This window comes from Patagioenas fasciata, chromosome 28 (genome assembly GCF_037038585.1).
Source record: "Patagioenas fasciata isolate bPatFas1 chromosome 28, bPatFas1.hap1, whole genome shotgun sequence".
NCBI lineage: Eukaryota > Metazoa > Chordata > Aves > Columbiformes > Columbidae > Patagioenas > Patagioenas fasciata.
In genome coordinates, this window is record NC_092547.1 from 6,059,870 (window position 1) to 6,084,862 (window position 24,993).

Here is a 24,993-nt window from a genome sequence, read left to right on the forward strand (position 1 = left end):
CTTTTCCCTGCACCGGGTGTCCCCTGCACCCCCGCCCCTCCCTGCCGTGGGTCCGCAGCTCTCAGGGGGTCCCGGTGCCCCCCCCGCGGGTCCCGGAGCGGGGGGGGAGCGGGGGGGGTGGTTCAGGGGGGGGTTTTTTGTGGCCGTTTCCAAGATCTTCAGGGGCAAACAAGACACGGAACGCGGAACGCGCGGAACGGGCGGCGCATGGGCCGGGGGGGCGGGCGGGGCTGCTGCCCGGGCCCCCCCGCAGCCGCCAAGGTCCGTCCCGCGGGGGCGCTCGTTCCGGGGGGGCCGTGCCCTGGGGTGCCCCCTGCCCTGGGGGGCTGCGGTGGTGGGGGCGGGGGGGGCTGGTTCAGCCCTTGCCGGGGGGGCTCGGCCCGGGGGGTTGGACCCCGCTAAGGGCGTTTCGGGCGGCGCTGGGGGGGTCGGGTCGGGGGGGCCGAGCTGCTGGAACCAGGAAGACCCGCGGCCGCCGCCCCCCCCCGGCCGGGACGGGGACACCCCGGGGGACCCCGAGAGCGGCGGCGGGGCCGGACCCCCCCGCGGGGCCGCTTCTGCACCCCGAACCCCGTCCCTGTGCCCCCAACCCCATCCCCGCACCCCGAACCCCGTCCCTGTGCCCCCAACCCCGTCCCCGCACCCCGAACCCCGTCCCTGTGCCCCCAACCCCGTCCCCGCACCCCGAACCCCGTCCCTGTGCCCCCAACCACATCCTTGCTCCCCGAACCCCGTCCCTGTGCCCCCAACCCCGTCCCTGCACCCCGAACCCCCTCCCTGCACCCCGATTTCTGTCCCCGACCCCAAACTGCGTCCCTGCACCCCGGTTCCCTTCCCTGCACCCACACGGTCCCCGTAGCACCCCCATCGCCCCCCGTGCCCCGGCGCCCCCGCCGCCCCGCAGGGGTTAACGGGCCGGGGGGCGGGGGCGGAGGAGGAAGAGGAGGTGGCACCGGGGGGGGCAGCGGCTCCGCCGCTCCGGCCGCGAACACCGGGACCGGCAGCGCCGGGGGGGTCCCGGCGCCATGAAGGTACGAGAAGGGAGTCTGGGGGGGGCGTTACTTTTGGGGGTTCCCCGGGGCACACGGAGGCAGCGGCGCCGCCCGTGTCACCACTGGGCCCGACGTCAGGCGGCTGCCCCGGTGTCGCTGCCCCCCCGTGTGTCCCCCCGTGTGTCCCCCCGGGTCCCCCCCGTGTCCCCCCCGGCTCTCCGGGCACGGGAAGCGGCTCTTGTGTGCGCGGAAGCCGGGGCGGGTCCGGCCCATCCTCGGGCCGCCCGTCGGTCCGGAGCCGCTCCCGGACCCCCCGAGCTCCTCCGGACCCCTCCGAAGCCCCCCGGGACCCCCAGGGCTCCCCCCGGGTCCCCCCCGGACCCCCGCCATGAAGCCCCCGGGCGCGGTGGGGACGCTGCTGCGGGCGCTCGGTCGCCGCGATCGCACCGACACGGTAGAGCGGGGGAGGGTCACCCGTGGGGAGTCCCGCGTGGGGTGGGGACCCCCGGGGAGGGCAGAGGCGGGGGGAGCATTGCGGCGGGACCCCGCCCACAGGTGTCACCCCTGGTTTTGTGTCCCCCCCCAGCCGCCCCCTCCCCACGCGTGACGCGCGTTGTTGGGGCCTCAGAGCGAGGGGTTGGGGTTGGGGGGTCGCGGTGCTGCAGCCCCCCCAGCCGCTTTCCCACGCCCCCCCCCCGCTGTCCCTCCCACTCTCCCACGCCCCCCCTCCTCTTTTCCCACGGCCCCCCCCCCATTTTCCCCACTCTCCCTCTTTTCCCACGCTGTCCCCCCCGTTTTTCCCGCTCTCCCCCCTCTCCCACGCCCCCCTCGCCCGTGGGAACTGGCGGGGCTGTCCCGGGGGGGTCGAGCAGCTCCCACCCCCCCGGGGCCCCGTTTCCTGGGCTGGTCCCGGCCCCGCTTCCTGCGGGACACGGTGTCCCCGGCCGGGGGCCAGGACACGCGGGGGGGGACACGGGGACCTGGGACACGCGGCACACGCTGCCGGTTCCCACGGCTCTGCCCCTCCCGTGGGGCGGCTGTGCCTCAGTTTCCCTCCGTGGGGCGCGGAGGGGGCGTGTGGGGCAGGGACAGCGTGTCCGCGTGTCCCTGCGTGCGTGGGGTGATCTGTGTCCGTGTGTCCCTGCGCACATGGGTGACGTGTGTGTCCCTGCACCTATGGGGTGACACGTGTCGTGTGTCCCTGAGCCCCCACGCGGGGTGGGGGGACACGGGGGTCCCTGCGCCCCCTGCCCGTGCCCAGCGCCGTGTCCCCCGCAGCCCCCCGCACCCCACAGCTTCCGGGAGAAGACGTTCCGGCGGGGGGGGGCCTGTGCCGCCTGCCGGGAGCCCCTCGGTCCCCAGGGCCTCGTCTGCAGAGGTGACCCCCCCGGGCCCCCCTGGGACCCCCCCGAACCTCCCTGGGACCCCCCGGGACCCTCTGGGATCCACAACCCCACGGGGGGGGATGGTGGGAAGGGGGCACTGGGGGGGGACGCTGGGAGGACACTGGGGGGGGTGCGGGGCGGGACGGTGCTGGGGGCCCTGGGAGGTCACTGGGAGCACTGGGGGTGTTGGTGGCCTGGACCGGTTCATCCTGGGGGGTCCTGATGTCCCTTTTGCGCCCCCCCGCAGTGTGCAAGGTCACCAGCCACAAGAAATGCGAGACCAAGGTAGGGGGCGGGGGGCGGTTGGTGTCCCCGGGGGTGACAGTGCCCCCCCCACCGTCCCCTGCGGGTCCCGGGGTCGGGTGGGTCACACGCGGCCCCCGTGTCCCCCCAGCAGGATCTCCGGGTCGGGGGGGTCACACCGCCCGCGTCCTCCCCCCAGGGCCCCCCCGTTGTGCAACGCCGGGCTTGGCGGGCGGCCCGGGGCCGCTCTGGACAAACCGCGGGGCGGACGGGCGGACACGGGGGGCACAAGGGGCCGGTGCCCGCGGGGCTGGGCCGGGACCGAGCAGCGCCCCCCCACCCCCGGCCCCCACCGGGAGCAGCCCTGGGGGTCCGCGCTCCCGCCCCCCAGCACCGGCGGGGCCCGGACGCCTGGGTTCCCCCGGTTTAACCCCAGCCCGTGCCCCAGTTTCCCCCGGGGGGGGAGCGGGGATGGGGGGGGCGGGGGGGGCGTGTCTCTGGTTTGGGGAAACTGAGGCAGCAGCGATGAAAGGCGCCCTGTGCCCTGCGCTATATTTACCGCGCCCCCCCCGCCCCGGCCGCCTCAATCGGGGCCTCTGTCCCGGCCGGGAACCGGCCCAGGATCAACACGGGGGGCGGGAGGGGGGGCCCCGCCGGGGGTCCCTCCCAGGCGCTGGGTGACCCCCCCCGCTCCGCACAGGTGACGTCCCCGTGCCAAGCGCTGCCCCCCCCCGAGCTGGTGAGTGCTGGGGGGAGCCCCCCGTGTACCCCCCCTTCCCCCCCCACCCCGTGTGTTCCCCCCCCGGCTGCGGGCGGGAACGGGGAAACTGAGGCCGAGCTGCGTGCCCGCCCCCCCGCCCACAGCGCGCTCTGCCCCCCCAGAGGAGGAACACGGCCCCCCCCGCGCGCCGCAGCGAGCACCTGGTCAGTGGCCGTGTCCCCCTGTCCCCCGGGACCCCCCCGGGACCCCCCTGTCCCCCGTGACCCCCCGTGACCCCCCTGTCCCCCCCAGGGCTCCACCAAGTCCCTCAACAGCCCCCGGCAGCGGAACACGCTGCCCAGGTACGGGGGGGCCTGGGGGGAAATTGGGGGGGCTGGGGGGGAATTAAGGGGTTGGGGGGGCTATGGGGGAACAAGAGGGTCGTGGAGCTCTTGGGGGGGATGTCGGGGTTTTGGGGTGCTGGGGGGGGGGTCAGGGCGATATGGGGGAGCGAGCCTGGGGGTCATGGGATGCCGGGGGGGGAGCTCAGGGGCTTATGGGGTGGGGGAGACCGGGGCGTTTGGGGTGCTGGGGGGGGAGACCAGGTTTGCAAGGGGGGTGCAAGGGATGCTCCAGCGGGTGCCGTCCCCGGGTGGGGGTGATGCCGTCCCCGGGTGGGTGATGCCGTCCCCGGGTGGGGGTGATGCCGTCCCCGGGGGGGTGATGCTGTCCCCGGGTGGGGGTGATGCCGTCCCCGGGGGGGTGATGCTGTCCCCGGGGGGCGGTGATGTCGTCCCCGGGGGGGTGATGCCGTCCCCGGGTGGGGGTGATGCCGTCCCCGGGTGGGTGATGCCGTCCCCGGGTGGGGGTGATGCCGTCCCCGGGTGGGGGTGATGCTGTCCCCGGGTGGGGGTGATGCCGTCCCCGGGGGGGCGCTGTCCCCGGGGGGCGGTGATGCCGTCCCCGGGTGGGGGTGATGCCGTCCCCGGGGGGCGGTGATGCCGTCCCCGGGGGGGTGATGCCGTCCCCGGGGGGCTGATGCCGTCCCCGGGTGGGGGTGATGCCGTCCCCGGGTGGGTGATGCCGTCCCCGGGTGGGGGTGATGCCGTCCCCGGGGGGCGGTGATGCCGTCCCCGGGGGGGTGATGCCGTCCCCGGGGGGGTGATGCCGTCCCCGGGGGGCGGTGATGCCGTCCCCGGGTGGGTGATGCCGTCCCCGGGGGGCTGATGCCGTCCCCGGGGGGGGCGCTGTCCCGGGGCACGGCCCGGGCTGAGCCCGCGCCCCCGCAGGAGCTGCAGCCTGGAGCAGGTGCTGGAGCGGCGGTTCGAGTGCGACCTGACCTACGTGACCGAGCGGATCCTGAGCCTGCGCTTCCCGGCCGCGCTGGACGAGCCGCGCTACCGCGGGCACCTGCGCGACGTGGCGCACATGCTGGCGTCCCGGCACCGCGACCGCTACATGGTGGGACAGCGGGGACGCCGTGGGGACAGCGGGAGACCGTGGGGACACCAAGGGGACAGCGGGACAGTGGGGACACTGGAGACAGCGGGGACACTGTGGGGGGACACCAGGGACAGCGGGGACACCATGGGGATACCGGGGACAGGGGGAGACCGTGGGGACACTGGGGGAACAGCGGGACACTGGGGACAGCGGACACTGGGGACAGCGGGGACACTGTGGGGGGACACCAGGGACACAAGGGACAGCGGGGACACCATGGGGATACCGGGGACAGCAGGGACACAGGGGTCACTGAGGGGATACCAGGGACACCGGGGACACCGGGGCAGAGGGAGACAGGAGCCTGGGGGGGCAGGATGGGCTGAGGATGCTGCCGCCTGTGGTGGCAGCGTGGGGACAAGATGCTGGTCCCTGGGGACGTGATGGGGACAAGAGGCTGGTTCTTGTGGACAGGACAGTGGGGTCCCCAAGGGAAGGATGGGGATGGGACATCAGGGTCCATGGGGACATGGTGGGGACAAGACCCTGGTTCATGGGGACAGGGCAGTGGGGTCCGTGAGGACATCATGGGGACAGGGCAGTGGGGTCCATGGGGACACGGTGGGGACAGGGCAGTGGGGTCCATGGGGACACGGTGGGGACAGGACAGTGGGGTCCCCAAGGGCAGGATGGGGACAGGGCAGTGGGGTCCGTGAGGACATCATGGGGACAGGGCAGTGGGGTCCATGGGGACACGGTGGGGACAGGGCAGTGGGGTCCATGGGGACACGGTGGGGACAGGGCAGTGGGGTCCGTGGGGACAGGGCAGTGGGGTCGGGGGGACAAGTGCCAGGTTCATGGGTCACTCAGCCCCCCGACCCCTCGTCGCCCCCAGCTGTTCAACCTCTCTGAGAAGCGCCGGGACATCACCCGCCTGCACCCCAAGGTGAGGGGCGGTTGGGGGTCCCGGGGGGCTGGGGCTCCGGGGGGGCCGTGGCGCTGACGGTGCCCCCCAGGTGCAGGATTTCGGGTGGCCAGACCTGCACGCGCCCCCCCTGGACATGCTGTGCTCCATCTGCAAGGCGCTGGAGGCCTGGCTGCGCGCCCACCCCCAGCATGTGGCCGTGCTGCACTGCAAGGTGGGGGCACAGGGGGCTGGGGGGCCATGGGGAGCTATGGGGACATGGAGGAGCTATAGGGGGCTGGGGAGATATGGGGAGCTATGGGGACATGGAGGAGCTATAGGGGGCTGGGGAGCTATGGGGGTCATGGGGGGCCATGGGGGGCTCTGGGGCCATTGGGGAGGCTTTAGGGGGCTGAGGGGGGCTATGGGAGGCTGTGGGCATCTGGGGGGGCCGTGGGGGGCTGAGGGCCCTATGAGCTGCCATAGGGTGCATAGGGGGAATATGGGGCTATGGGGCGCTCTAGGGGGCTCAGGGCACTATGGGGGGACATGGGGAGCTCTATGGGGAACTGAGGGGCCATGGGGGGCTATAGGGAACTGGGGGGCCATGGGGGTGCTCAAGGGCAGGAGTGTTGGGGAACTGGGGGGGCCATGGGGATACTGGGGGCACTGGGAGGTACTGGGGGCTCAGAGGCCGCCCCAGGTTGTCGGGGTCCCTGACACCCCCGCATCCCCCAGGGCAGTAAAGGCAAGACGGGCGTCGTCGTGGCCGCGTACATGCACTACAGCAAGGTGTCCGCCAGGTACGGGGGGCTGGGGGCCTCGGGGGTGTGGGGGTGTCAGGGGGGTCTCTGACACCCCCCCAGTGCTGACCAGGCCCTGGGGACCCTGATGATGAGGAAATTCTTCGAGGAGAAGGTGGCGGCGGCGCTGCAGCCGTCCCAGCGCAGGTGGGGCCGCGGCATGGGGGGAATGGGGGAAAATGGGGGGGCATGGGGGGCTGGGGGGACATGGGGGGGCATGGGGGGGCCGGGGGGACATCGGGGGGCATGGGGGCCTGGGGAGGTGTGGGGGGTCATGGGGCCTGGGGGGCTGATGGACAATGGGGGCAGGTCCCCAGCTCCCCGCCTGCATTGGGGTGCTGGTGCTGTTGGGGGACAGGGGGTGCTGGGGGGTGGGTGCTGCCCCCCCGTGTAGGTACATCACCTATTTTGGGGGGCTCAGTGGGTGCTGGGGGTGCCAGTACTGACCCCCCCGCAGGTACGTCACCTATTCGGGGGCTGTTCTTGGGGGTCAGGGGGGTTTGGGGGCGTTTGGAGGGTCCAGGGGGGTGTTTGGGGGGTTCAGGGAGGTTCAGGGAGGCCCAGGGGGGTGTTTGGGGCTCAGGGGGGCCCGGGGGGTGTTTGGGGGCTCCAGGGGGCTGTTCGGGGTTCGGGGGTGCGGCGCTGACCCCCCCGCAGGTACATCGCCTATTTCGGGGGGCTGCTCTCGGGGAGCATCCGCATGAACAGCAGCCCCCTGTTCCTGCACCACGTGCTGCTGCCCGCGCTGCGCCGCTTCGAGCCCGGACACGGTCAGCGGGGGCCGGGACCCCTTCCCGGTGGGACACCCCGAATCTGACCCCCCCAAATCTGACACCCCCCCACCCCCCCAAATCTGACCCCCCCTTTCTCAGGCTTCCAGCCCTTCCTGAAGATCTACCAGTCCCTGCAGCTCGTCTACACCTCGGGGGTCTAGTGAGTGTCCCCCCCTCCCCGTCCCTGTGCCCGGGGGGGGTCCCAGGACCCCCCCGGTCCTCACCCCCCCCCCCAGCAGCATCTCCGGCCCCGGCCCCCAGAGCCTCTGCGTCAACCTGGAGCCCGCGCTGCTGCTCAAGGGGGACGTGATGGTGAGGGGGCCGGGGGCGTGTGCAAGGGGGGGGCCAATGGTGCAAGCGGGGGCCGGGGGGCGTGTGCAAGGGGGTGCCAATGGTGCAAGGGGGGGGGGTGTGCGAATGGTGCAAATGGTGCAAGGGGGAGGGGTGCGAATGGTGCAAGGGGGATGTGCAAATGGTGCAAGGGGGGGGTGCCAATGGTGCAAGGGGGGGGTGCCAATGGTGCAAGGGGGTTGTGCAAATGGTGCGAGCAGTGTGTGTGTGTGTGAAGGGTGTGCATGCAGGGGTTGTATGGAGTGTGTGCAACGAGTGCACGTGCAAAGGACGCGTGTGCAAGGGGTGCGTGTGCAAATGGTGCGAGGTGTGGAAGTGCAAGGGGTGCGTGTGTGCTAATGTTGCACCGACTGTGTGTGCAAGGGGTGAGTGTGCAAAGGGTGCAAGTGCAAGGGATGCGTGTGCAAATGGTGCAAGTGTGTGTGTGTGGGGTTGTGCGCGCATGGGTTGCACCGACTGTGTGTGCAAGGGGTGTGTGCACAAGGGGTGTGTGCAAGGGGTGAGCGTGCAAAGGGTGAGTGTGCAAGGGGTGAGCGTGCAAGGGGTTGCATGCAAAGGCGCTGGGTGCAGGGGTCCACGCGCAGCGGGGGGTGCTGCCCGCACACGCGCCTCGTGGGGCCGGTCCGCGTGCTCATCCCCCGCCTCGCACACGCGTGTGCTCGCCCCGCCCCCCCCCCCGCGTGCCCACGCGCGGTCCCGCTCACGCGTGCGCCCCCCCCAGGTGAAGTGCTACCACCGGCGCGCGCGCGGCGCGGGGCGGCACGCGGTGTTCCGCGCGCAGTTCCACACCTGCACCCTGCAGGGGGCGCGGCTGCGCCTGCGCAAGGACGAGCTGGACGGCGCCTGCGGGGGTGGGGCCGGGGGCTCGGGGGGGGCCGGGGGGCTGGGGGGGGGCCGGGTGGTCTGGGGGGGCCGGGGGGCCGGGGGGGGCACAGGGCGCCCAGGGGGCCGCAGGAGCCCTGCGGTGAGCGGGAGGGTGCACGGCTGTGGGTATGGGGGTCATGGGGTTTGGGGCGCAGGGAATGGGGTTCGGGGGTGCAGGGAATGGGGGTTCAGGGGTGCAGGGAATGGGGGTTTGGGGTACAGGGGGGTGCAGGGAATGGGGGTTTGGGGTGCAGGGAATGGGGTTCAGGGTGCAGGGAATGGGGGTTCGGGGTGCAGGGAATAGGGGTACAGGGGGTGCAGGGAATGGGGTTCGGGGTGCGGGGAATGGGGTTCGGGGTGCAGGGAATGGGGGTTTGGGGTGCAGGGAATGGGGTTCGGGGTGCAGGGAATGGGGGTTCGGGGTGCAGGGAATGGGGTTCGGGGTGCAGGGAAGGGGGGCGCTGTGCTGCGCCCCCAACCCCCGCGTGCCCCCAGACGAGCGCTTCCCCCCGGACGCCACGGTCGAGTTCATCTTCTCCTCCGGCCCCGAGAAGATCAAAGGTTTGGGGGGTGGGAGCCCCTGGGCCCCCCCGGGCCCCCGGCCCCCCCGCCGCTCACCCACCCCGTGCCCCCCCAGGGTGGGAGTCCCTGCGCAGCCCCCCCAGTGTCACCGTCGACCTGAGCGTCGGGGACCCCGCCGTGCGCTGGGACTCGTACGAGGGGTTCAACCTGCACCACCAGGACAGCCTGGAGGGTACGGGGGTCCCCAGAGCGGGGGGTGGGGGTCCCCGTGTCCCCAGGGCCCCCCCGTGGCACGAGGGTCGCCCCATTCCCAGGGCCCCCCCAATCCCCAGGGTCCCCCCCATGGTCACACAGGTGTCCCCCCCCATTTTGGGGTCACATCCCAGCCACACATGTTCCCCCCCCTGCTTTTCCCAGCTCCCTGCACTATGTGCATCCACCCCCATTTTTGGGGGGGTCCCAGCTCCTTGGGGAGGGTCCCCAGGGTCCATGTGTTTGGGGGTGACCAGGGTTGTATGGGGGGGTCACGGGAGGGCAGAGATACCCGGGGTGCGGGGGGTGGATCCCCGGGGTTTGGGGGGTCCCGGGGGTTTGGGGGGATCCCCGGGGTGCGGGGGGTGGATCCCCGGGGTTTGGGGGGTCCCGGGGGTTTGGGGGGATCCCCGGGGTGCGGGGGGTGGATCCCCGGGCTTTGGGGGGATCCGGGGGTTTGGGGGGTGCCGGGGGGGTGGGGGGTCCCGGGGGTTTGGGGGTCCCCGGGGTGCGGGCGCTGGTCCCCACGTTGCCCCCCCCGCAGATCTGTCGCACACGCGGGGGCCGCTGGACGGCAGCCCCTACGCCCGGGTGCAGAAGCAGCGGGCGCCCAGCCCCTGGAGCCCCGGGTGGGACAGCGACCCCCCGACCCCCCCGGACGGCGGCCCCGGGACCCCCCAGAGCCGGCCGCCCCCCCCCACCGCCGCCGAGCGGCAGGAGCTGGAGCGGCTGCTGGGGGGGTTCGGGGTGCGGGAGGGGCCCCCCGGGGACAGGGAGACCCCGATTCTGGAGGACGAGCACCCCAGCAGCCCCCCCTGCAGCACCCCCGTACCCCACGGGAGCACGGCACCCTATGGCACCCCCACATCCTATGGCACCCCAACGTCCCATGGCTCCCCAGCGTCCCACGGAACCCCAACATTCCAGGGGACCCCAGCATCCCATGGGTCCCCAACTTCCCGTGGGACCCCGATATCCCACGGGACCACAGCGTCCCATGGGTCCCCAACATTCCAGGGGTCTCCATCGTCCCATGGGACCCCAATATCCTATGGGACCACAGCACCCTATGGGTCCCCAACATCCCATGTGTCCCTGACACCCTATGGGACCCCAATATCCCATGGGACCCCAATACCCCAGGGAACCCCAACATCCCATGAGTCCCCAACACCCTATGGGTCCCCAACATTCCTTGGGTCTCCAGCTTCCCATGGGTCCCCAACATTCTATGGGACCCCTACACCGTACGGGTCCCAAATATCCCATGGGACCCCAACATCCTATGGGTCCCCAACATCCCATGGGACCCCAATGTCCCACGGGACCCCAACATCCTACGGGTCCCTGATGTCCCACGGGACCCCAACATTCCAGGGGACCCCAGCATCCCATAGGACCACAGCTCTCTATGGCCCCCCAGCACCCCACAGCCCCCCGGCCCCTCCGCTTTGCCGCCGGGCCAGCCTGGCCCCCCCCTGCTCCTGCCACCCCCGCTATGGGGCCGAGGGCGGCCTGGGAGGGCCCGGGGGGGGCGAGAAGCGGGGGGTGCAGCGCTCGCTCTCCGAGGGGCTCCCCCCGTGTGGCTACGGGCGCCGGGGGGGGGGCTGCCTGCTGCTGGAGGAGCTGCCCCCCCCCTGCCCCTGCCCGGACTGCCAGGGCCCCCCCCCGATTTGTGGGGTGCACCTGGAGCGGGGGGGTGAGCGCTGGGGGGGGTCCCCCCGCCCCTCGGCCCCCGGCGAAGCGCTGGAGCCCCCCCCGTGTCCCCGCTGCGGCCGCGCCGGGTCGGGGGGGGGACGGGGACCCCCCCGGGACCCCTACGGCAACGTGGGCTACGACCCCCCCGCGCTGGAGGCCCGTGAGGGCTACGGGATCCCCGGGCAGCCCGACCCCCCCGGTGAGGACCGGGACACGGGGGGCGGGGGGTCACGGGGGCTGTGGCCATAGGGGTGCTTGGGGGGCTTCTGGGGGGCAAAGGGGGTGCTGGGGGGCTCGTGGCTGCAGAGGGGGTGGGGGGGCTTATTGGGGGTGAGGCGGCTGGTGGGGTGTATTGGGGGCTATGGGGGGGCTGCGCTGGTGCTGGGGTGCAAAGGGCTGGGGGGGCTCACTGGGGTCTCATTCTGTTCCCCCCCCGCAGAGCGCAGGAGCCCGGGCGAGGGGGGGCCCTGGCGCGGGACCCCTGAGGTGCCCCCCCCGCTGCACCAGCCCCCCCGGGACCCCGACCCCCCCAGCACCCTCCGGGGGGGCCCCGCCGAGCCGCCCCCCCCCAGCAGCGCCCACGGGAGCGCGGGGGAGGTGCCGGGCTCCCCCACCCCCGCCTTCCCCCCCCCCACCGCCTACTGCGCCCCCCCCTCCCCGCAGCCCCCCCTGCCCGAGAAGCGCCACCCCCCCGCCCCGGGGGGTCCCCGAGACCGCGCGTCCCCCCCCCAAACACACAGCTCCCCGGGCGGGGGCGCCCCCGCGTGCCAGGGCCCCCCCGAGCCGGATGCGCCCACGGGCGTCACTTTCGTGCAAGACACGTCCAAGTTCTGGTACAAACCCGGGCTGTCCCGGGACCAAGGTACGGGGGGCGGGACGTGGGGACCCCCCCGCACCGGTGACGCGGGGGGAGGGGTTGGGGGGGTCGGGACGTGGCCCCCCAGCCCTGGGTGACGCGGGGGGGTCGGGACGTGCCCCCCCACCCCTGGCTGACGCGGGGGGGTTGGGGTCGGGACGTGCCCCGAAGCCCTGGGTGACGCGGGGGGGTCGGGGCGTGCCCCCCCAGCCCTGGGTGACGCGGGGGGGTCGGGGCGTGCCCCCCCAGCCCTGGGTGACGCGGGGGGGGCGGGACGTGCCCCCCCACCCCTGGCTGACGCGGGGGGGTCGGGACGTGCCCCCCCAGCCCTGGGTGACGCGGGGGGGTCGGGACGTGCCCCGAAGCCCTGGGTGACGCGGGGGGGTCGGGGCGTGCCCCCCCAGCCCTGGGTGACGCGGGGGGGTCGGGACGTGCCCCCCCAGCCCTGGGTGACGCGGGGGGGTCGGGACGTGCCCCCCAGCCCTGGGTGACGCGGGGGGGCCCGCAGCCGTGTCCCTGCTCAAGGGCCGCCCCCCCGGCGCGTTCCTGGTTCGGCTCAGCAGCAGCTTCCCCGGCGCCTACGGGCTGGCGCTCAAGGTGGCCGCGCCCCCCCCGCGCTGCCGGCCCCCCCACAACGGTACGGACCCCGCGCCCCGCACCACGGGGACCCTCGGGACCCCCCGCACCCCGTGTCCCCCTGCAAGGGTAGGGCCCCCCCAGCACCAGCATCACCCCCTGGCACCCCAAACCCTGGATGCCCTTGGACACCCATAGATGACCCCATAGACCCCCCCAGCACCCATTGACCCCCCCCAAACCCTATGGCCCCCCAGTGCTCCATAGATTCCCCCGAACACCCATTGACCCCCCAGGCAGAGCCCTGGGTGAACCCAGGCATCCGGGGATGGGGGGGTGGGTTGGGGGGGACACCCATGGGTGCTGACCTGCCCCCCCCCACCCCCAGGGGACCCCCAGGAGCAGCTGGTCCGGCATTTCCTGATCGAGACGGGACCCCGGGGGGTGAAGATCAAGGGGTGTCCGGACGAGCCCCATTTCGGTGAGGGGGGCCGGGGGTCAGGGGTGCGGGTTTGGGGTCTGGGGGGTCCGCGGTCCCTGACGCCCCCCCCGCAGGCAGCCTGCCGGCGCTGGTGCTGCAGCACTCCATCACCCCCATCTCGCTGCCCTGCGCCCTGCGCATCCCCAGCAAAGGTGGGTGACCCCCCAAAAACCCCAGTGTCCCCTCCCTGTCAACCCCAGTGTCCCCCTCCCAAAAACCCCAGTGTCCCCTCCCTGTCAACCCCAGCACCCCGCGGTTTGCTCCCCCCCAAAATCCCCCCCCCAAACCGCGGGGGGCCTGGGGGTCCTGGCCGTGGCCCCAGCCTCTGTCCCCCCCTAAGACCTCCTGGAGGAGACTCTGGAGGGGCCCGGCCCCCCCAACATGAGCACGGCGGCCGATTTGCTGCGCCAGGGAGCCGGTGGGTGCGGGAGGGGACCGGGGACACCGGGACGGGACTGGGGACACCGGGGTGGGACTGGGGGCACTGGAGGCACTGGGACGGGACTGGGGACGCTGGGGGCACTGGGACTGGGGACACTGGGATGGGGGTGTCATTACTGGGGACGCTGGGACTGGGAGCACTGGGCTGGGGACGCCGGGCTGGACACCGACAACGGGGACACGAGAACTGGGAGCACTGGGGTGGGGGGGTGTCGGACTTTGGGACGGGGGCTGTGCCCGCAGTGCGGGGTCACAGGGGTGGGGGGGTCCCGTTGGGGGTGTCCCTTTGGGGGGGTCCCGTTGGGTCCCATTGGGGAGTTCCGTTGGGGGGTCCCGTTGGGTCCCACTGGGGGGGTCCTGTTGGGGGGGTGTCCCGTTGGGGGGTCCCGTTGGCCCATTGGGGAGTCCCGTTGGGGGGGTCCCATTGGGGGGTCCCGTTGGGTCCCATTGGGGAGGTCCCACTGGGGGGTCCCGTTGGGTCCCACTGGGGGGTCCCGTTGGGGGTCCCGCGGTGCCAGCGCTGCCCCCCCAGCCTGCAGCGTGCGCTTCCTGGGCTCGGTGGAGACGGAGTCGCTGACGGGGCCCCAGGCCGTGGCCAAGGCCGTGGGCAGCGCCCTGGGGGGGCTCCCCCGGCCGCCCCCCTGCACCGTCCACTTCAAGGTGTCGGCCCAGGGCATCACCCTCACGGACAGCCAGCGCAAGTGAGCCCCCCCCAAACACCCCCTGGAATACCCCCAAACACCCCCAAACACCCCCTGGAATACCCCCAAACACCCCCTGGAATACCCCCAAACACCCCCAAACACCCCCTGGAATACCCCCAAACACCCCCAAACACCCCCTGGAATACCCCCAAACACCCCCTGGAATACCCCCAAACACCCCCAAACACCCCCTGGAATACCCCCAAACACCCCCTGGAATACCCCCAAACACCCCCCAAACACCCCCTGGAATACCCCCAAACACCCCCTGGAATACCCCCAAACACCCCCAAACACCCCCTGGAATACCCCCAAACACCCCCCAAACACCCCCTGGAATACCCCCAAACACCCCCTGGAATACCCCCAAACACCCCCAAACACCCCCTGGAATACCCCCAAACACCCCCCAAACACCCCCTGGAATACCCCCAAACACCCCCCAAACACCCCCCCCCGAAACACCTCCGGAGCATCCTGGGTCCCCGGGGGGGAGCCCCACGTCCCCCTCCAGTGTGTCCACCCCCACCCCAGCGTCACCCTCAGGCGCCATCACCCCGGGGGGGCCCAGATCAGCCCCGGTGCCCCTGACCCCGCCCGTGTCCCCCCCAGGCTGTTCTTCCGCCGTCACTACCCGGTCAGCAGCGTCACCTTCTGCAGCACGGACCCCCAGGAGCGCAGGTGACAGCGGGGGGGTCACGGGGGGGACACGGGGCGGGACACACACTGGGGTGGGGCCCGGCTAATTAATTAGCGCCTCGTTAACGAGCCCCCGCCCCGCAGGTGGACGAACCCCGATGGCACCACCTCTAAGTGAGTGACAGGGACAACACCCAGGCGGGGGGGAACGGCCCTGCTGCCCCCCCAGGGTTGGGGACAGCCCTGCCCCCCCCCCCAGCTCTGTGCCCCCCCAGGATCTTCGGCTTCGTGGCCAAAGTGGCGGGGGGGCCGGGGGGCGGCAACGCGTGCCACCTGTTCGCGGAGCTGGACCCCGAGCAGCCGGCCAGCGCCATCGTCACCTTCGTCACCAAGGTCCTGCTGGGCACCCACCGCAAGTGACCCCCCGGGCCCCCCCCCACCGCAAGTGACCCCCCGGGCCCCCCCACCGCAAGTGACCCCCCCGGGCCCCGCACCGCGGGGCAGAGAGAAAGGGGGGGCAGCGACCAGGGCGACCCAGGGCTGGGGAGGGGGGACAGTGGGGAGCGGGGACAGAAGGGGGGGGAGGGGGTGCAGAGAAGCCCCCCCAGTTATTTTTTGGGTGGGGGGGGCGCCAATAAAGCAAAGTCTATTTTTGTGTAAGAAAGGATTTATATGAGCTTTAGGCAGACGTCTCTAATATATATATATATATATTATGGGGGGCACGGAGCTGTACGGGGGGGTGTGCCCCCCCATCCAAAAATGTGCAAATGCCACCAGAGAAACCACCCCCGGCTCCCAGGCTCCTTCTTTCTGCGCCGGCCCGGGGGCCACCGCCCGGCGGGGGTGGGGTGGGGTGGGGGTGGGGGTGGGGTTACATTCACCAAGTGGGGGGGACAGTGATGTGATGGTTGGGGGGGCAGTGGGGTGGACCCTGAATTGCCCCCCCCGCCCCGTGAGCCCCCGGAACGGGGCAGTGGGGTGGGGGGGGGCAGGGTCGGGCCCCCACTGCGGGGGGGGTGAAGCGCACGGGGGGTCCCGTGCGCCCCCGCTCAGCCGCTGAGGGGGTGCAGGTCGACCTTGACCTTCTCGCCGCTGCTCAGCATCCCCACGGTGGGGAAATAACCCCCGGGGGGCACCAGCGCCTCCTTCTTCCCGATGATCTTCCCGTTGCGCGTGAAGAACACCTGGGGGGCACGGACACGGGGCACTGGGGGGCACTGGGGGGCACGGACACGGGGGCACTGGGGGGCACTGGGGGGCACGGACACGGGGCACTGGGGGGCACTGGGGGGCACGGACACGGGGCACTGGGGGGCACTGGGGGGCACTGGGAGGCACGGACACGGGGGCACTGGGGGGCACTGGGGGGCACTGGGGGGCACGGACACGGGGGCACTGGGGGGCACTGGGGGGCACTGGGGGGCACGGACACGGGGGCACTGGGGGGCATGGACACGGGGGCACTGGGGGCAGCCAGGGCGCCCCCCAACAAGAACGTAACCATAGAGGGGTGCGGGCGGCGGCGCCGGCCCAGGAGGGGCCAAAGGGGACGTGAATACGGGGGCGTTGGGGGGGCTGTGGGGGGCTCAATCGCGCCCCCCCGCGGCGGGGGGGTCTTACCAGCACCTTCCTGCCCTCGTGCTCCGGCTCCGGCTCCTCCTCCTCCTCCTCCTCGTCCTCGTCCTCGTCCCGGGGCAGGTACAGCACGTTCCGCACCGTGCCCCTCACCTCCGGCGCCTCGTCGCTGTCACCTGGGGGGCCACACCGTGGGGGCTCCGTGACCCCCCCAGGCTGCGAGCCCCCGGCCCCCCCGTACCTTCGCTGTCCAGGATGTAGTCCCGGGGGAACATGATCCCGCAGCCCATGATGTCCCCCTTGTAGCAGCGGGGGCCGAACGGGTCCCCCACCCCGCTGCCGTGGAAGATCTTCCCGTCATCTGGGGGGGACACGCAGGAATGTCACATGACCCCCCCCCGGCGCTGGGCGTCACCCCCCCCGCTCCCCCCCCGTGGGGGACAAACCTGCACACGGATGGGAGAGGAGGGGGATGAAGGATGGGGGGGCAGCATCCGGGGGGTAAAAGCATCCTGGGGTGGGGGGGCAGGATCACGGCGGGGGGCAGCATCACAGGGGGCAGGGGGGCAGCATCACGGGGGGGGCATCATGGGGGGGGCATCATGGGGGGCCATCATCTCGGGGTGGGGGGGCAGCATCATGGGGGTGGCATCATGGGGGGCCATCATCTCGGGGTGGGGGGGCAGCATCATGGGGGTGGCATCATGGGGGCAGGCAGCATCAAGGGGGGGGGCATCATGGGGTGGGGCATCATGGGGGGGGCCATCATCACGGGGTGGGGGGGCAGCATCACAGGGGGGGCAGGATCATGGCGGGGGGCAGCATCACGGGGGGGCCCAGGCATCAGCATGTGGACTGTGCGGTGTTTTTGGGGGGGTCAGCACAGTAGACCCAGAACACTGGGGAGGCTGGGAAAGGGGGGGACACAATAACAGCAGCGCTGAGACCCCCCCGATGTCCCAGGCCGGGGGAGGGTCCTGGGTGTCAAATACCAGGGGGGTCCCAGAGCTTGGGCCGGGGGAACGTGTCCCTGCACTGGGGGGCTCACCCGCGTGATAGGCCACGGAGCCCCGGCTCCAGCCCGGGTGGCGGTTCTTGGGGTAATCCTGCGGGGGAGCGGGGCGGTGAGCGGGGGGCGCGGCGGGCGCAGCCCCCCCGGCCCGGCCCCACCTTGCGCGCCAGCCCCAGCGCGATGTAGCACTTCTCGCCCGGGTCCACGATCTCCAGCTCGAAGTAGTGGCTGCGGGTGCTGAGCGGGCGCCGCGCCTGCGCCAGCCCCACGTCCACGATGCTCTTCCCCTTGCCCACGTACTCCAGCAGCTGGGGGGAAACAGGGGTCCGGGGGGTGCACAGGACCCCCCGTGCTCCTCAAACTCCCCCCGTGCTCCCCAAAACCCCCCATGCTCCCCAAACCCCTCCCTGTGCTCCCCAAACTCCCCCCGAGCTTTCCAAACCACCCCCCCCAGTGCTCCCCAAACCCCCCCTGAGCTCCCCAAACCCCCCTGTGCTCCCCAAACCCCTCCCTGTGCTCCCCAACCCCCCTTGTGCTCCCCAAACCCCCCGGTACTCCCCAAACCCCCCCTGAGCTCCCCAAACCCCCCTGTGCTCCCCAACCCCCCCCGTGCTCCCCAACCCCCCCCGTGCTCCCGAACCCCCCCCGTGCTCCCCAACCCCCCACGTGCTCCCCAAACCCCCCTCGAGCTCCCCAAATCCCCAAGCTCCCCAACCCCCCTCGTGCTCCCCAAAATCCCCCAGTGCTCCCCAACCCCCCGTGTTCCCCAAACCCCCCCAAGCTCCCCAAAACCCCCCGTTGCTCCCCAAACCCCTCCCCGAGCTCCCCAAACCCCCCTCAAGCTCCCAAACTCCCCTGTGCTCCCCAAACCCCCCCGTGCTCCCCAAACCCCCCTGTGCTCCCAACCCCCCCCCCCCGACGTGACAGGAGGGAGGGCACTGGGCTCAGGCTGAACTGGGGGTGGTGACAACCGGGGGGGAATATTGGGGGGGGCACATGAAAATGGGAGGGGGGGAACTAAGGGGAGGGGCGGCCCAAAGCTGGGGGAAGCGCAAACTTGGGGGGACACCCCGAAATCAGGGGAGGGACAGAGCCAGCCCTGGGGGTGCAGGGTTCACGGGGGGGGGTCTCAAATTTGGGGGGGTCCTAAAGCTGGGGGGGTGCGGCATCCCAAACTGGGAGGGACATCACAAATCTGGGGGGGGTGACAACCTAAACTGGGGGCAGGGGGGTGTCCTAAAACTGGGAGGGTGGTGCCCCAAAATGGGGGGTCCCAACCTGGGGGGTCCCAAACCTGGGGCGCATCGTGCTCCCTGCCCCCCACAGAGGCCCCCCCGCCGCGGTGCCGGGAAGCGGGGGCAGCGGGGGGGGGGGCGGGGGCAGCGGGGGGGGCGGGGGGGCGGTTGCGCCAGCGAGGCCTTGGGCCCACATTCCTGCCCCCCCGCGGCAGAAACGCCCGGAGAGCCGCACAACAGCCGCTCTGCCCCAAAACTGCCGGGAAGGGGGGGCCGGGGGTCGCATGGGGTGACCCCCCCAGCACCCACTGAAGCCGGGGGGGCACAGCGGACGGAGCAGCCGGAGAACGCGGAGCAGGGAACAAATGGCACGAGGGGACACGGGGGGTCCTGGGATACCCCCCCCCGAGAACTGGGGGGAAACTGAGGCACAGAGGGGGTCCCACAGCAGCCCGGGCTGAGGCTCCAGGCGCCCCGACCCCCCAGACTTTGAGGGGGGTCCCAGCTCCGCCCCCCGGCCAGCGCCGCATTGTTCGGCAGCAGCGGGGGCGGCGGAGCGGGGGGGATGGAAAATGCCCCCCGGCGCCGAGCGGCAAACCCTGAACCGCGGGGGGGCCGGGGCTGCGGTTCTGGTTTTGCAAAGGGCGGGGGGCCCTGCCGAGCCCCCCCGGCGCAGCCCGGCCTTGCGACAGCGCGGGGGCCCCGAGTGGGGCAGGGAGGGGGGGCCTGCTCCGCTGGGTTCTGGGGCTCCTGTTCGGGTGGGGGGCGTTTGGGGGGGGACGCCCCCCCCGCGGGGGGGGCCTGGGTTGGGGGATCCTAATGGGGGAAATCAGAGCGAGTTTGGGGTCAGCGGTGACCCCAAAACAGGCAGCGAGGCGGGGGGGGTGTCCCCAGCGCCTGGGGCTGCGTGCACAGGGGCACCGCTCTCTGAAGGCCCCCCCAAAAGTGGGGGTGTCACTCACGGTGCCGCAGAGCCCCCCATGATCAGGGGGTGCCACTCACGGCGCACAGAGCCCCCCATGACCGGGGGTGCCACTCACGGCGCACAGAGCCCCCTCAATCTGGGGGTGTCACTCACGGCGCACAGAGCCCCCCCATCAGGGGGTGCCACTCACGGCGCACAGAGCCCCCCATGACCGGGGGTGCCACTCACGGCGCACAGAGCCCCCCATGACCGGGGGTGTCACTCACGGCGCACAGAGCCCCCCATGACCGGGGGTGTCACTCACGGCGCACAGAGCCCCCCATGACCGGGGGTGTCACTCACGGCGCACAGAGCCCCCCATGACCGGGGGTGTCACTCACGGCGCACAGAGCCCCCCATGACCGGGGGTGTCACTCACGGCGCACAGAGCCCCCCATGACCGGGGGTGTCACTCACGGCGCACAGAGCCCCCCATGACCGGGGGTGTCACTCACGGCGCACAGAGCCCCCCATGACCGGGGGTGTCACTCACGGCGCACAGAGCCCCCCATGACCGGGGGTGTCACTCACGGCGCACAGAGCCCCCCATGACCGGGGGTGTCACTCACGGCGCACAGAGCCCCCCATGACCGGGGGTGTCACTCACGGCGCACAGAGCCCCCCATGACCGGGGGTGTCACTCATGGCGCACAGAGCCCCCCATGACCGGGGGTGTCACTCATGGCGCACAGAGCCCCCCATGACCGGGGGTGCCACTCACGGTGCCGCAGAGCCCCCCATGACCGGGGGTGCCACTCACGGCGCACAGAGCCCCCCATGACCGGGGGTGTCACTCATGGTGCACAGAGCCCCCCATGACCGGGGGTGCCACTCACGGCGCACAGAGCCCCCCATGACCGGGGGTGCCACTCACGGTGCCGCAGAGCCCCCCATGACCGGGGGTGTCACTCATGGCGCACAGAGCCCCCCATGACCGGGGGTGCCACTCACGGCGCACAGAGCCCCCCATGACCGGGGGTGCCACTCACGGTGCCGCAGAGCCGCACGTCGTGCAGCCGCCCCCACTCCTCCTCCAGGCTGTCCACCAGCATGGCCGTGTCCTCGTCCTCCGTGCCCAGCTCGGCGTGGAGGTGCAGCCGGACCTCCTCCCCCAGCGAGTGCATCCCCACGGCGGGGAACAGCCCCTCGGGGGACAGCGGCATCACCGTGGAGCCCACCTGCGGGGGCAGGGGGTCAGGGGGGTCGGGGGCCGGGGCGCGGGGGGGGGGCCGGGCGCTCACCCGCTTGCCGTTCTTGGTGAAGAACACCTGGGCCGTCTGCACCTCGAAGGACCCCGGCTCGATGCCGCAGCCGATGCGGTCGCCCGAGCGGCACTTGGTGCCGAACTGCCGGCCCTTGGCGCGGCCGCTGTACAGCCTGGGGCGGGGGGGCCAGCCATGGACGCTCCACGGGGCCCCCGTGTCCCCCAGACCCGCTCCACAGGGCCCCCAGGTCCCAGAGGGTCCCTGGGTCCTGGTGAACACCTGGATCCCAGCAGCCCCCCTGGGTCCTCACGGCTCCCCCTGGATCCTGGCAGCCCCCCCACCAGGTCCCAGTGGCCCCTCTAGGTCCTGGCAGCCCCCCCAGATCCCAGTGACCACCCCCTCACTTCCCATCATCAGCATTGCCCAGGCAGCCCCTCAGACCCCATGACCCCCGATGTCCCAATGAGCCCCCCCGCCCAAGTGACCCCCCCACTCACTCCTGTCACGCCCATGGGGTTGGGCAGACCCCCAGCTCCCAGGGATCCCAGCAGCACCCCCAGGCCCTGCTGACCCCCCACCTTGTCCCAGTGACCCCCCGTGTCCCAGTGACCCCCCGTGTCCCAGTGACCCCCCTGTGTCCTGGTGACCCCCCCCGTGTCCCAGTGACCCCCCCCGTGTCCCAGTGACCCCCCGTGTCCCGCTGACTCCCCCGTGTCCCGGTGCCCCCCCGTGTCCCGGTGCCCCCCCGTGTCCCGGTGCCCCCCCACTCACTTCCCGTCATCCGCATGATACGCCACGGAGTCGGGCAGCCAGCCGGGCTGGTGGTCCAGGCTGTAGTACTGGGGCACCAGCCCCACGGCGATGGTGCCGCGCACGCCGCTGTCCACGATGGACACCTGGGGACCCGCGGCCGTCACCGCCGGCGCCGGGGCCACCGCCCCCCGCATGCGGGCACCCCCGCGCCTCACCTCGAAGTAGTTGTTGTCGCGGGTGAGCGGGCGCGGCGCCACGTAGCAGCCGACCTCGCCGGAGCTGCCGTGGTAACTGCGGGGAGAGCACGGGCCGGTGACCCGGGGACGGCGCCGCCCCGCGGGCGGGACCCCCGCACGCACCTGAGCGTGTCCCCGTCCACCAGGATGTGCTTGGCGCGCTCCTGGTACCGCACGGCGCGCACCTCGCGGATCTCGCGGATGCGCCGGCGCCAGTTGAGGAACCGGTAGTGCAGGTTCAGGTCATCCATGGCGAGCGGGAGCCTGCGGGGCGCGCCACTCAGCGCCCGGGACGGCCCCGGGGACCCCGCACGCCCCCGCCGCTCCGCGACCCCGGGGACCCCGCACACCCCCGCCGCTCCGCGACCCCGGGGACCCCGGAACGCCCCCGCCGCTCCGCGACCCCGGGGACCCCGCACGCCCCCGCCGCTCCGCGACCCCGGGGACCCCGAACACCCCCGCCGCTCCGCGACCCCGAGGACACCGGAACGGCCCCGCCGCTCCGCGACCCCGGGGACCCCGCACACCCCCGCCGCTCCGCGACCCCGGGGACCCCGGAACGCCCCCGCCGCTCCGCGACCCCGGGCCCCGCCCCCGGGCACCTCCACGCCCAGACCCCCCCGACCGGACCCCCCGACCGGGTCCCCCTTCCCCCACACCCGGAACCCCCAGAGCCCCAAATCGGGTCCCCCGCACACCCCCCCCCATGCCGCCCCTACCCCCCCGGCCTCCCCCCACCTTCAGCCCACTCACGTTCATGTGCCACCCCCCATACACCCACAACCAGCCCCCCCACATCGAGCCCTCGCACCCAGACCCCCCAGCCCCACCCCGATGCCCCGATCCCGGATCCCCCCCAACGCCCCCCCACACCGCCCCCCCTCACCGGCCCCGCCCGCCCCGCCATGGGCTCCGCGCTCCGGCCGCTCCGGCCCCGCCACCCGCACTCACATCCGGGTACCCGGCGCTTCCTCCTCCGACACCGCCTCCTCCCGCCCACGTCGCGCCGCTGGGCCAATCGCCACTCGATGCGCTCCTATTGACGGCGCATTACGCCAATCGAAGACCTGAGGAGAGAGTGGGGGCGGAGCCCGCTGGAGGGTGTGAGCAGGTCATATGACCACGGATGGGAGCCGGGGGTAAGAGCGAGACAGCGCCCCCTGGGGCGGGGGCGGGGAATTGCGGGGTGTGCGCTGAGAGATACTGGGGGGACTGGGAGATACTGGGGGGACTGAGGAGACTGGGGGAAACCGGGCTGTGCACTGGGGGCACTGGCGCCAGCGTCACACTGAGGGGCACTGGGGCCACCGGGTCCTGTACTGGGAGCACTGGGGCTGCGCTCCATGGCGATGCACTGGGGGGCACTGGGAGGCACTGGGGGGACCGGGACATTGCGCTGGGGGCACTGGGCTCTGTACTGGGAGCACTGGGGCGCCGCACTGGGGAGTGCTGGAGGCTTTGTATGGGGAGCGCCGGGCAGCGGAACCAGGGACGGCCGGGGCCTCCGGTGGGACCGGAGCGGGGGCCGGGAACGGGGGAGCGGGGGGTGCAGGTCCCGGGGGGCGCCGGGCCGGGGGCACCTGGCGGGGCGGCCCCGGGGGGGCGGGGGGGCCGGACGCCGTTACTTAAGGGCCGCGGCGGGGCCGGGCCGGGCAGAGCGGGCGGCGGCGGGGACCGGTCCGGTGCGCCCCGGTGCCGGTCCCGGTCGCGGTGCCGGTTCCCGTCCCGTTTCCCGGTGCCGTCCCGGTGCCGCCCCGGTGCCGCCATGCGGGCGGGCTCTTGGCTGCTGCCGTTGCTGCTGGCGGCGGCCGCTCCGGTAGCCGGTGACGGCGGCGGCGCGGGGGGGCCGGGGCCGGTGACGGCGGCGCCGCGCGGCCCCGGGGAGCCGTGCGGCGTTTACACCCCGGGCTGCGCCCGCGGGCTCCGCTGCATCCCCCGGCGCGGGGAGCGCGCCCCGCTCCGCGCTCTGCTCCGCGGAACCGGGCTCTGCCGCCCCCTCCGCGCCCGCCCCGCGGCCACCGGAGCCCCCGCAGGTGAGAAACGGGGCGGGGGGAGAAACCCCGGGGCATAGAGCGGGGCGGGGGTGGCGGCGCTGGGAGAGCCCTGGAGCAGCGGGGGCGGCCCGGGGGAACTCCCCGGGACGGGGGTGGTGGCACCGGACACCCCCGTGTCCGCGGGGAGAGGGTCCGGGAACGGACGGGGTGACCGGGACACGCCCGTAGTACCGGGGGGGAACTGTCCGGGGGCAGAGGGGGCGCCGGGGCGATCCCGGGCACCGGGACGGGAATTGGGGCGCCGGGAGCGCCCCGTAGCAGCGGGGTGGGTCCGGGGGAGGTGTCGGGGACAGGGGTGGGGGCACCGGGACAGCCCCGGACCGTCCCGGGAGGGATGGGGGCACCGGAGGGGGCCTGAACCCCCGGGGAGGGACCCCCGGTATCTCAGGGCCATCCCCGGGGCGCGGGACAGAGCCGGGGGCGGCGGCGAATCCCGGGGGGGGAACCGCCGTGTCCGTGGGGCTGCGTGGGAGAGGGAGAGGAGAAATAAAGGGGGGGACGCCATGTCCTGGGGGGGGCGGAGGGGACCCCCATATCCTGCGGGAAGGGCTTAAAAATGGGGGGGCGCCCTCAGATCCCGGCGGGGGACACGGGGGCAGGGGCGTCCCCCAGTGACGGCGGGCGGGACTGGGGGGGCACCCGCTCTGCCCTGACCCCCCCTTCCCCATGTCCCCCCAGGGGACGGCCCGCAGGAGGGGTCCCCCCCCACGCCGCCCTCCCGGCCACCCCCGCCTGACGGGCAGGACGAGCTGGAGACGGTGGGTACCGGGGGGGAGGGCGGGTTGGGGGTGTCGCCGGCACGGGGGCCGGGCCGTGACCCCCCCGTTCCCAGGCCCCGTGCCGCGGGCACTTGGCGGCCGCGCTGCAGGAGCTGCGGGCCGGGCTGTACCGCTCGGCCGCCGACATCTTCCTGCCCAACTGCGACACCCGCGGCTTCTACCGCCCCAAGCAGGTACGGGGGCGGGGGGACACGGCCGGACACCCCCTCCCAGCCCCGGGGGTCCCCGGCAGAGCAGCCCTGGGGGCGGCAGGAGCTGCCGCGCCTCCGTTTCCCCGAGTGGGGTGGTTTTGGGGGGGTGGAGCATCCCGGGGTCCCTCCCGTGCCTCCGTTTCCCTTGCCGGGTGCTGCGGAGCGCAGAGCCCCGCGGGGCTCTCGGGGCCCCCTCACCCCGGTTCTCCCCCCGCAGTGCCGGGCCTCGCAGGGGCCGAAGCGCGGGCAGTGCTGGTGCGTGGACCGCAGGGGGCACCCGCTGGCGGGCACCGAGGGGCACGGGGGGGCCGCCCGCTGCCCCCCCGCCTGAGGGGAACCCCACGTACCGCGTCTGGTGG

At 73.3% G+C, this 24,993-nt stretch overlaps 3 protein-coding genes across 9 annotated transcripts; 2 read left to right on the forward strand and 1 right to left on the reverse strand.

The window, feature by feature from the left end:
- Positions 1-180: 180 nt before the first annotated feature.
- On the forward strand, positions 181-15,290 carry TNS2 (tensin 2). 7 transcript variants are annotated; one of them, XM_071800033.1, is made up of 27 exons: positions 181-261; positions 2,271-2,370; positions 2,625-2,662; positions 3,321-3,359; positions 3,485-3,544; positions 3,633-3,682; positions 4,610-4,781; positions 5,659-5,709; positions 5,780-5,902; positions 6,406-6,470; positions 6,534-6,617; positions 7,128-7,240; positions 7,343-7,403; positions 7,480-7,555; positions 8,316-8,445; positions 8,954-9,019; positions 9,096-9,212; positions 9,777-11,129; positions 11,370-11,792; positions 12,295-12,423; positions 12,751-12,843; positions 12,918-12,995; positions 13,184-13,261; positions 13,817-13,985; positions 14,601-14,669; positions 14,772-14,801; positions 14,903-15,290. In XM_071800033.1, the coding sequence occupies exons 1-27, from the start codon at positions 208-210 to the stop codon at positions 15,045-15,047; spliced, it is 3,966 nt and encodes a 1,321-aa protein (XP_071656134.1). In that variant the 5' UTR covers positions 181-207; the 3' UTR covers positions 15,048-15,290. The 7 variants fall into 7 exon arrangements, 6 of the variants coding, with proteins under 6 accessions (XP_071656134.1, XP_071656136.1, XP_071656133.1 ...); XM_071800035.1 differs by lacking the exon at positions 181-261 and adding an exon at positions 805-1,031; XM_071800032.1 differs by lacking the exon at positions 181-261 and adding an exon at positions 1,125-1,446 and having other exon boundaries at positions 7,483-7,555.
- SPRYD3 (SPRY domain containing 3) lies at positions 15,277-22,741 on the reverse strand. The gene is given in 12 exon segments (XM_065858983.2): positions 15,277-15,814; positions 16,251-16,381; positions 16,447-16,566; positions 17,254-17,311; positions 17,376-17,525; positions 20,406-20,594; positions 20,658-20,793; positions 21,393-21,517; positions 21,590-21,665; positions 21,734-21,874; positions 22,562-22,707; positions 22,709-22,741. Coding segments are annotated over 12 exon segments (1,425 nt in total). The 5' UTR covers positions 22,727-22,741; the 3' UTR covers positions 15,277-15,679.
- Positions 22,742-22,850: 109 nt separating this feature from the next.
- Positions 22,851-24,984, forward strand: IGFBP6 (insulin like growth factor binding protein 6). Its single transcript, XM_065859021.2, has 4 exons — positions 22,851-23,643; positions 24,343-24,422; positions 24,497-24,616; positions 24,852-24,984. Exons 1-4 carry the CDS (start codon positions 23,073-23,075, stop codon positions 24,963-24,965), a joined length of 885 nt encoding a protein of 294 aa, XP_065715093.2. The 5' UTR covers positions 22,851-23,072; the 3' UTR covers positions 24,966-24,984.
- Positions 24,985-24,993: the final 9 nt, after the last annotated feature.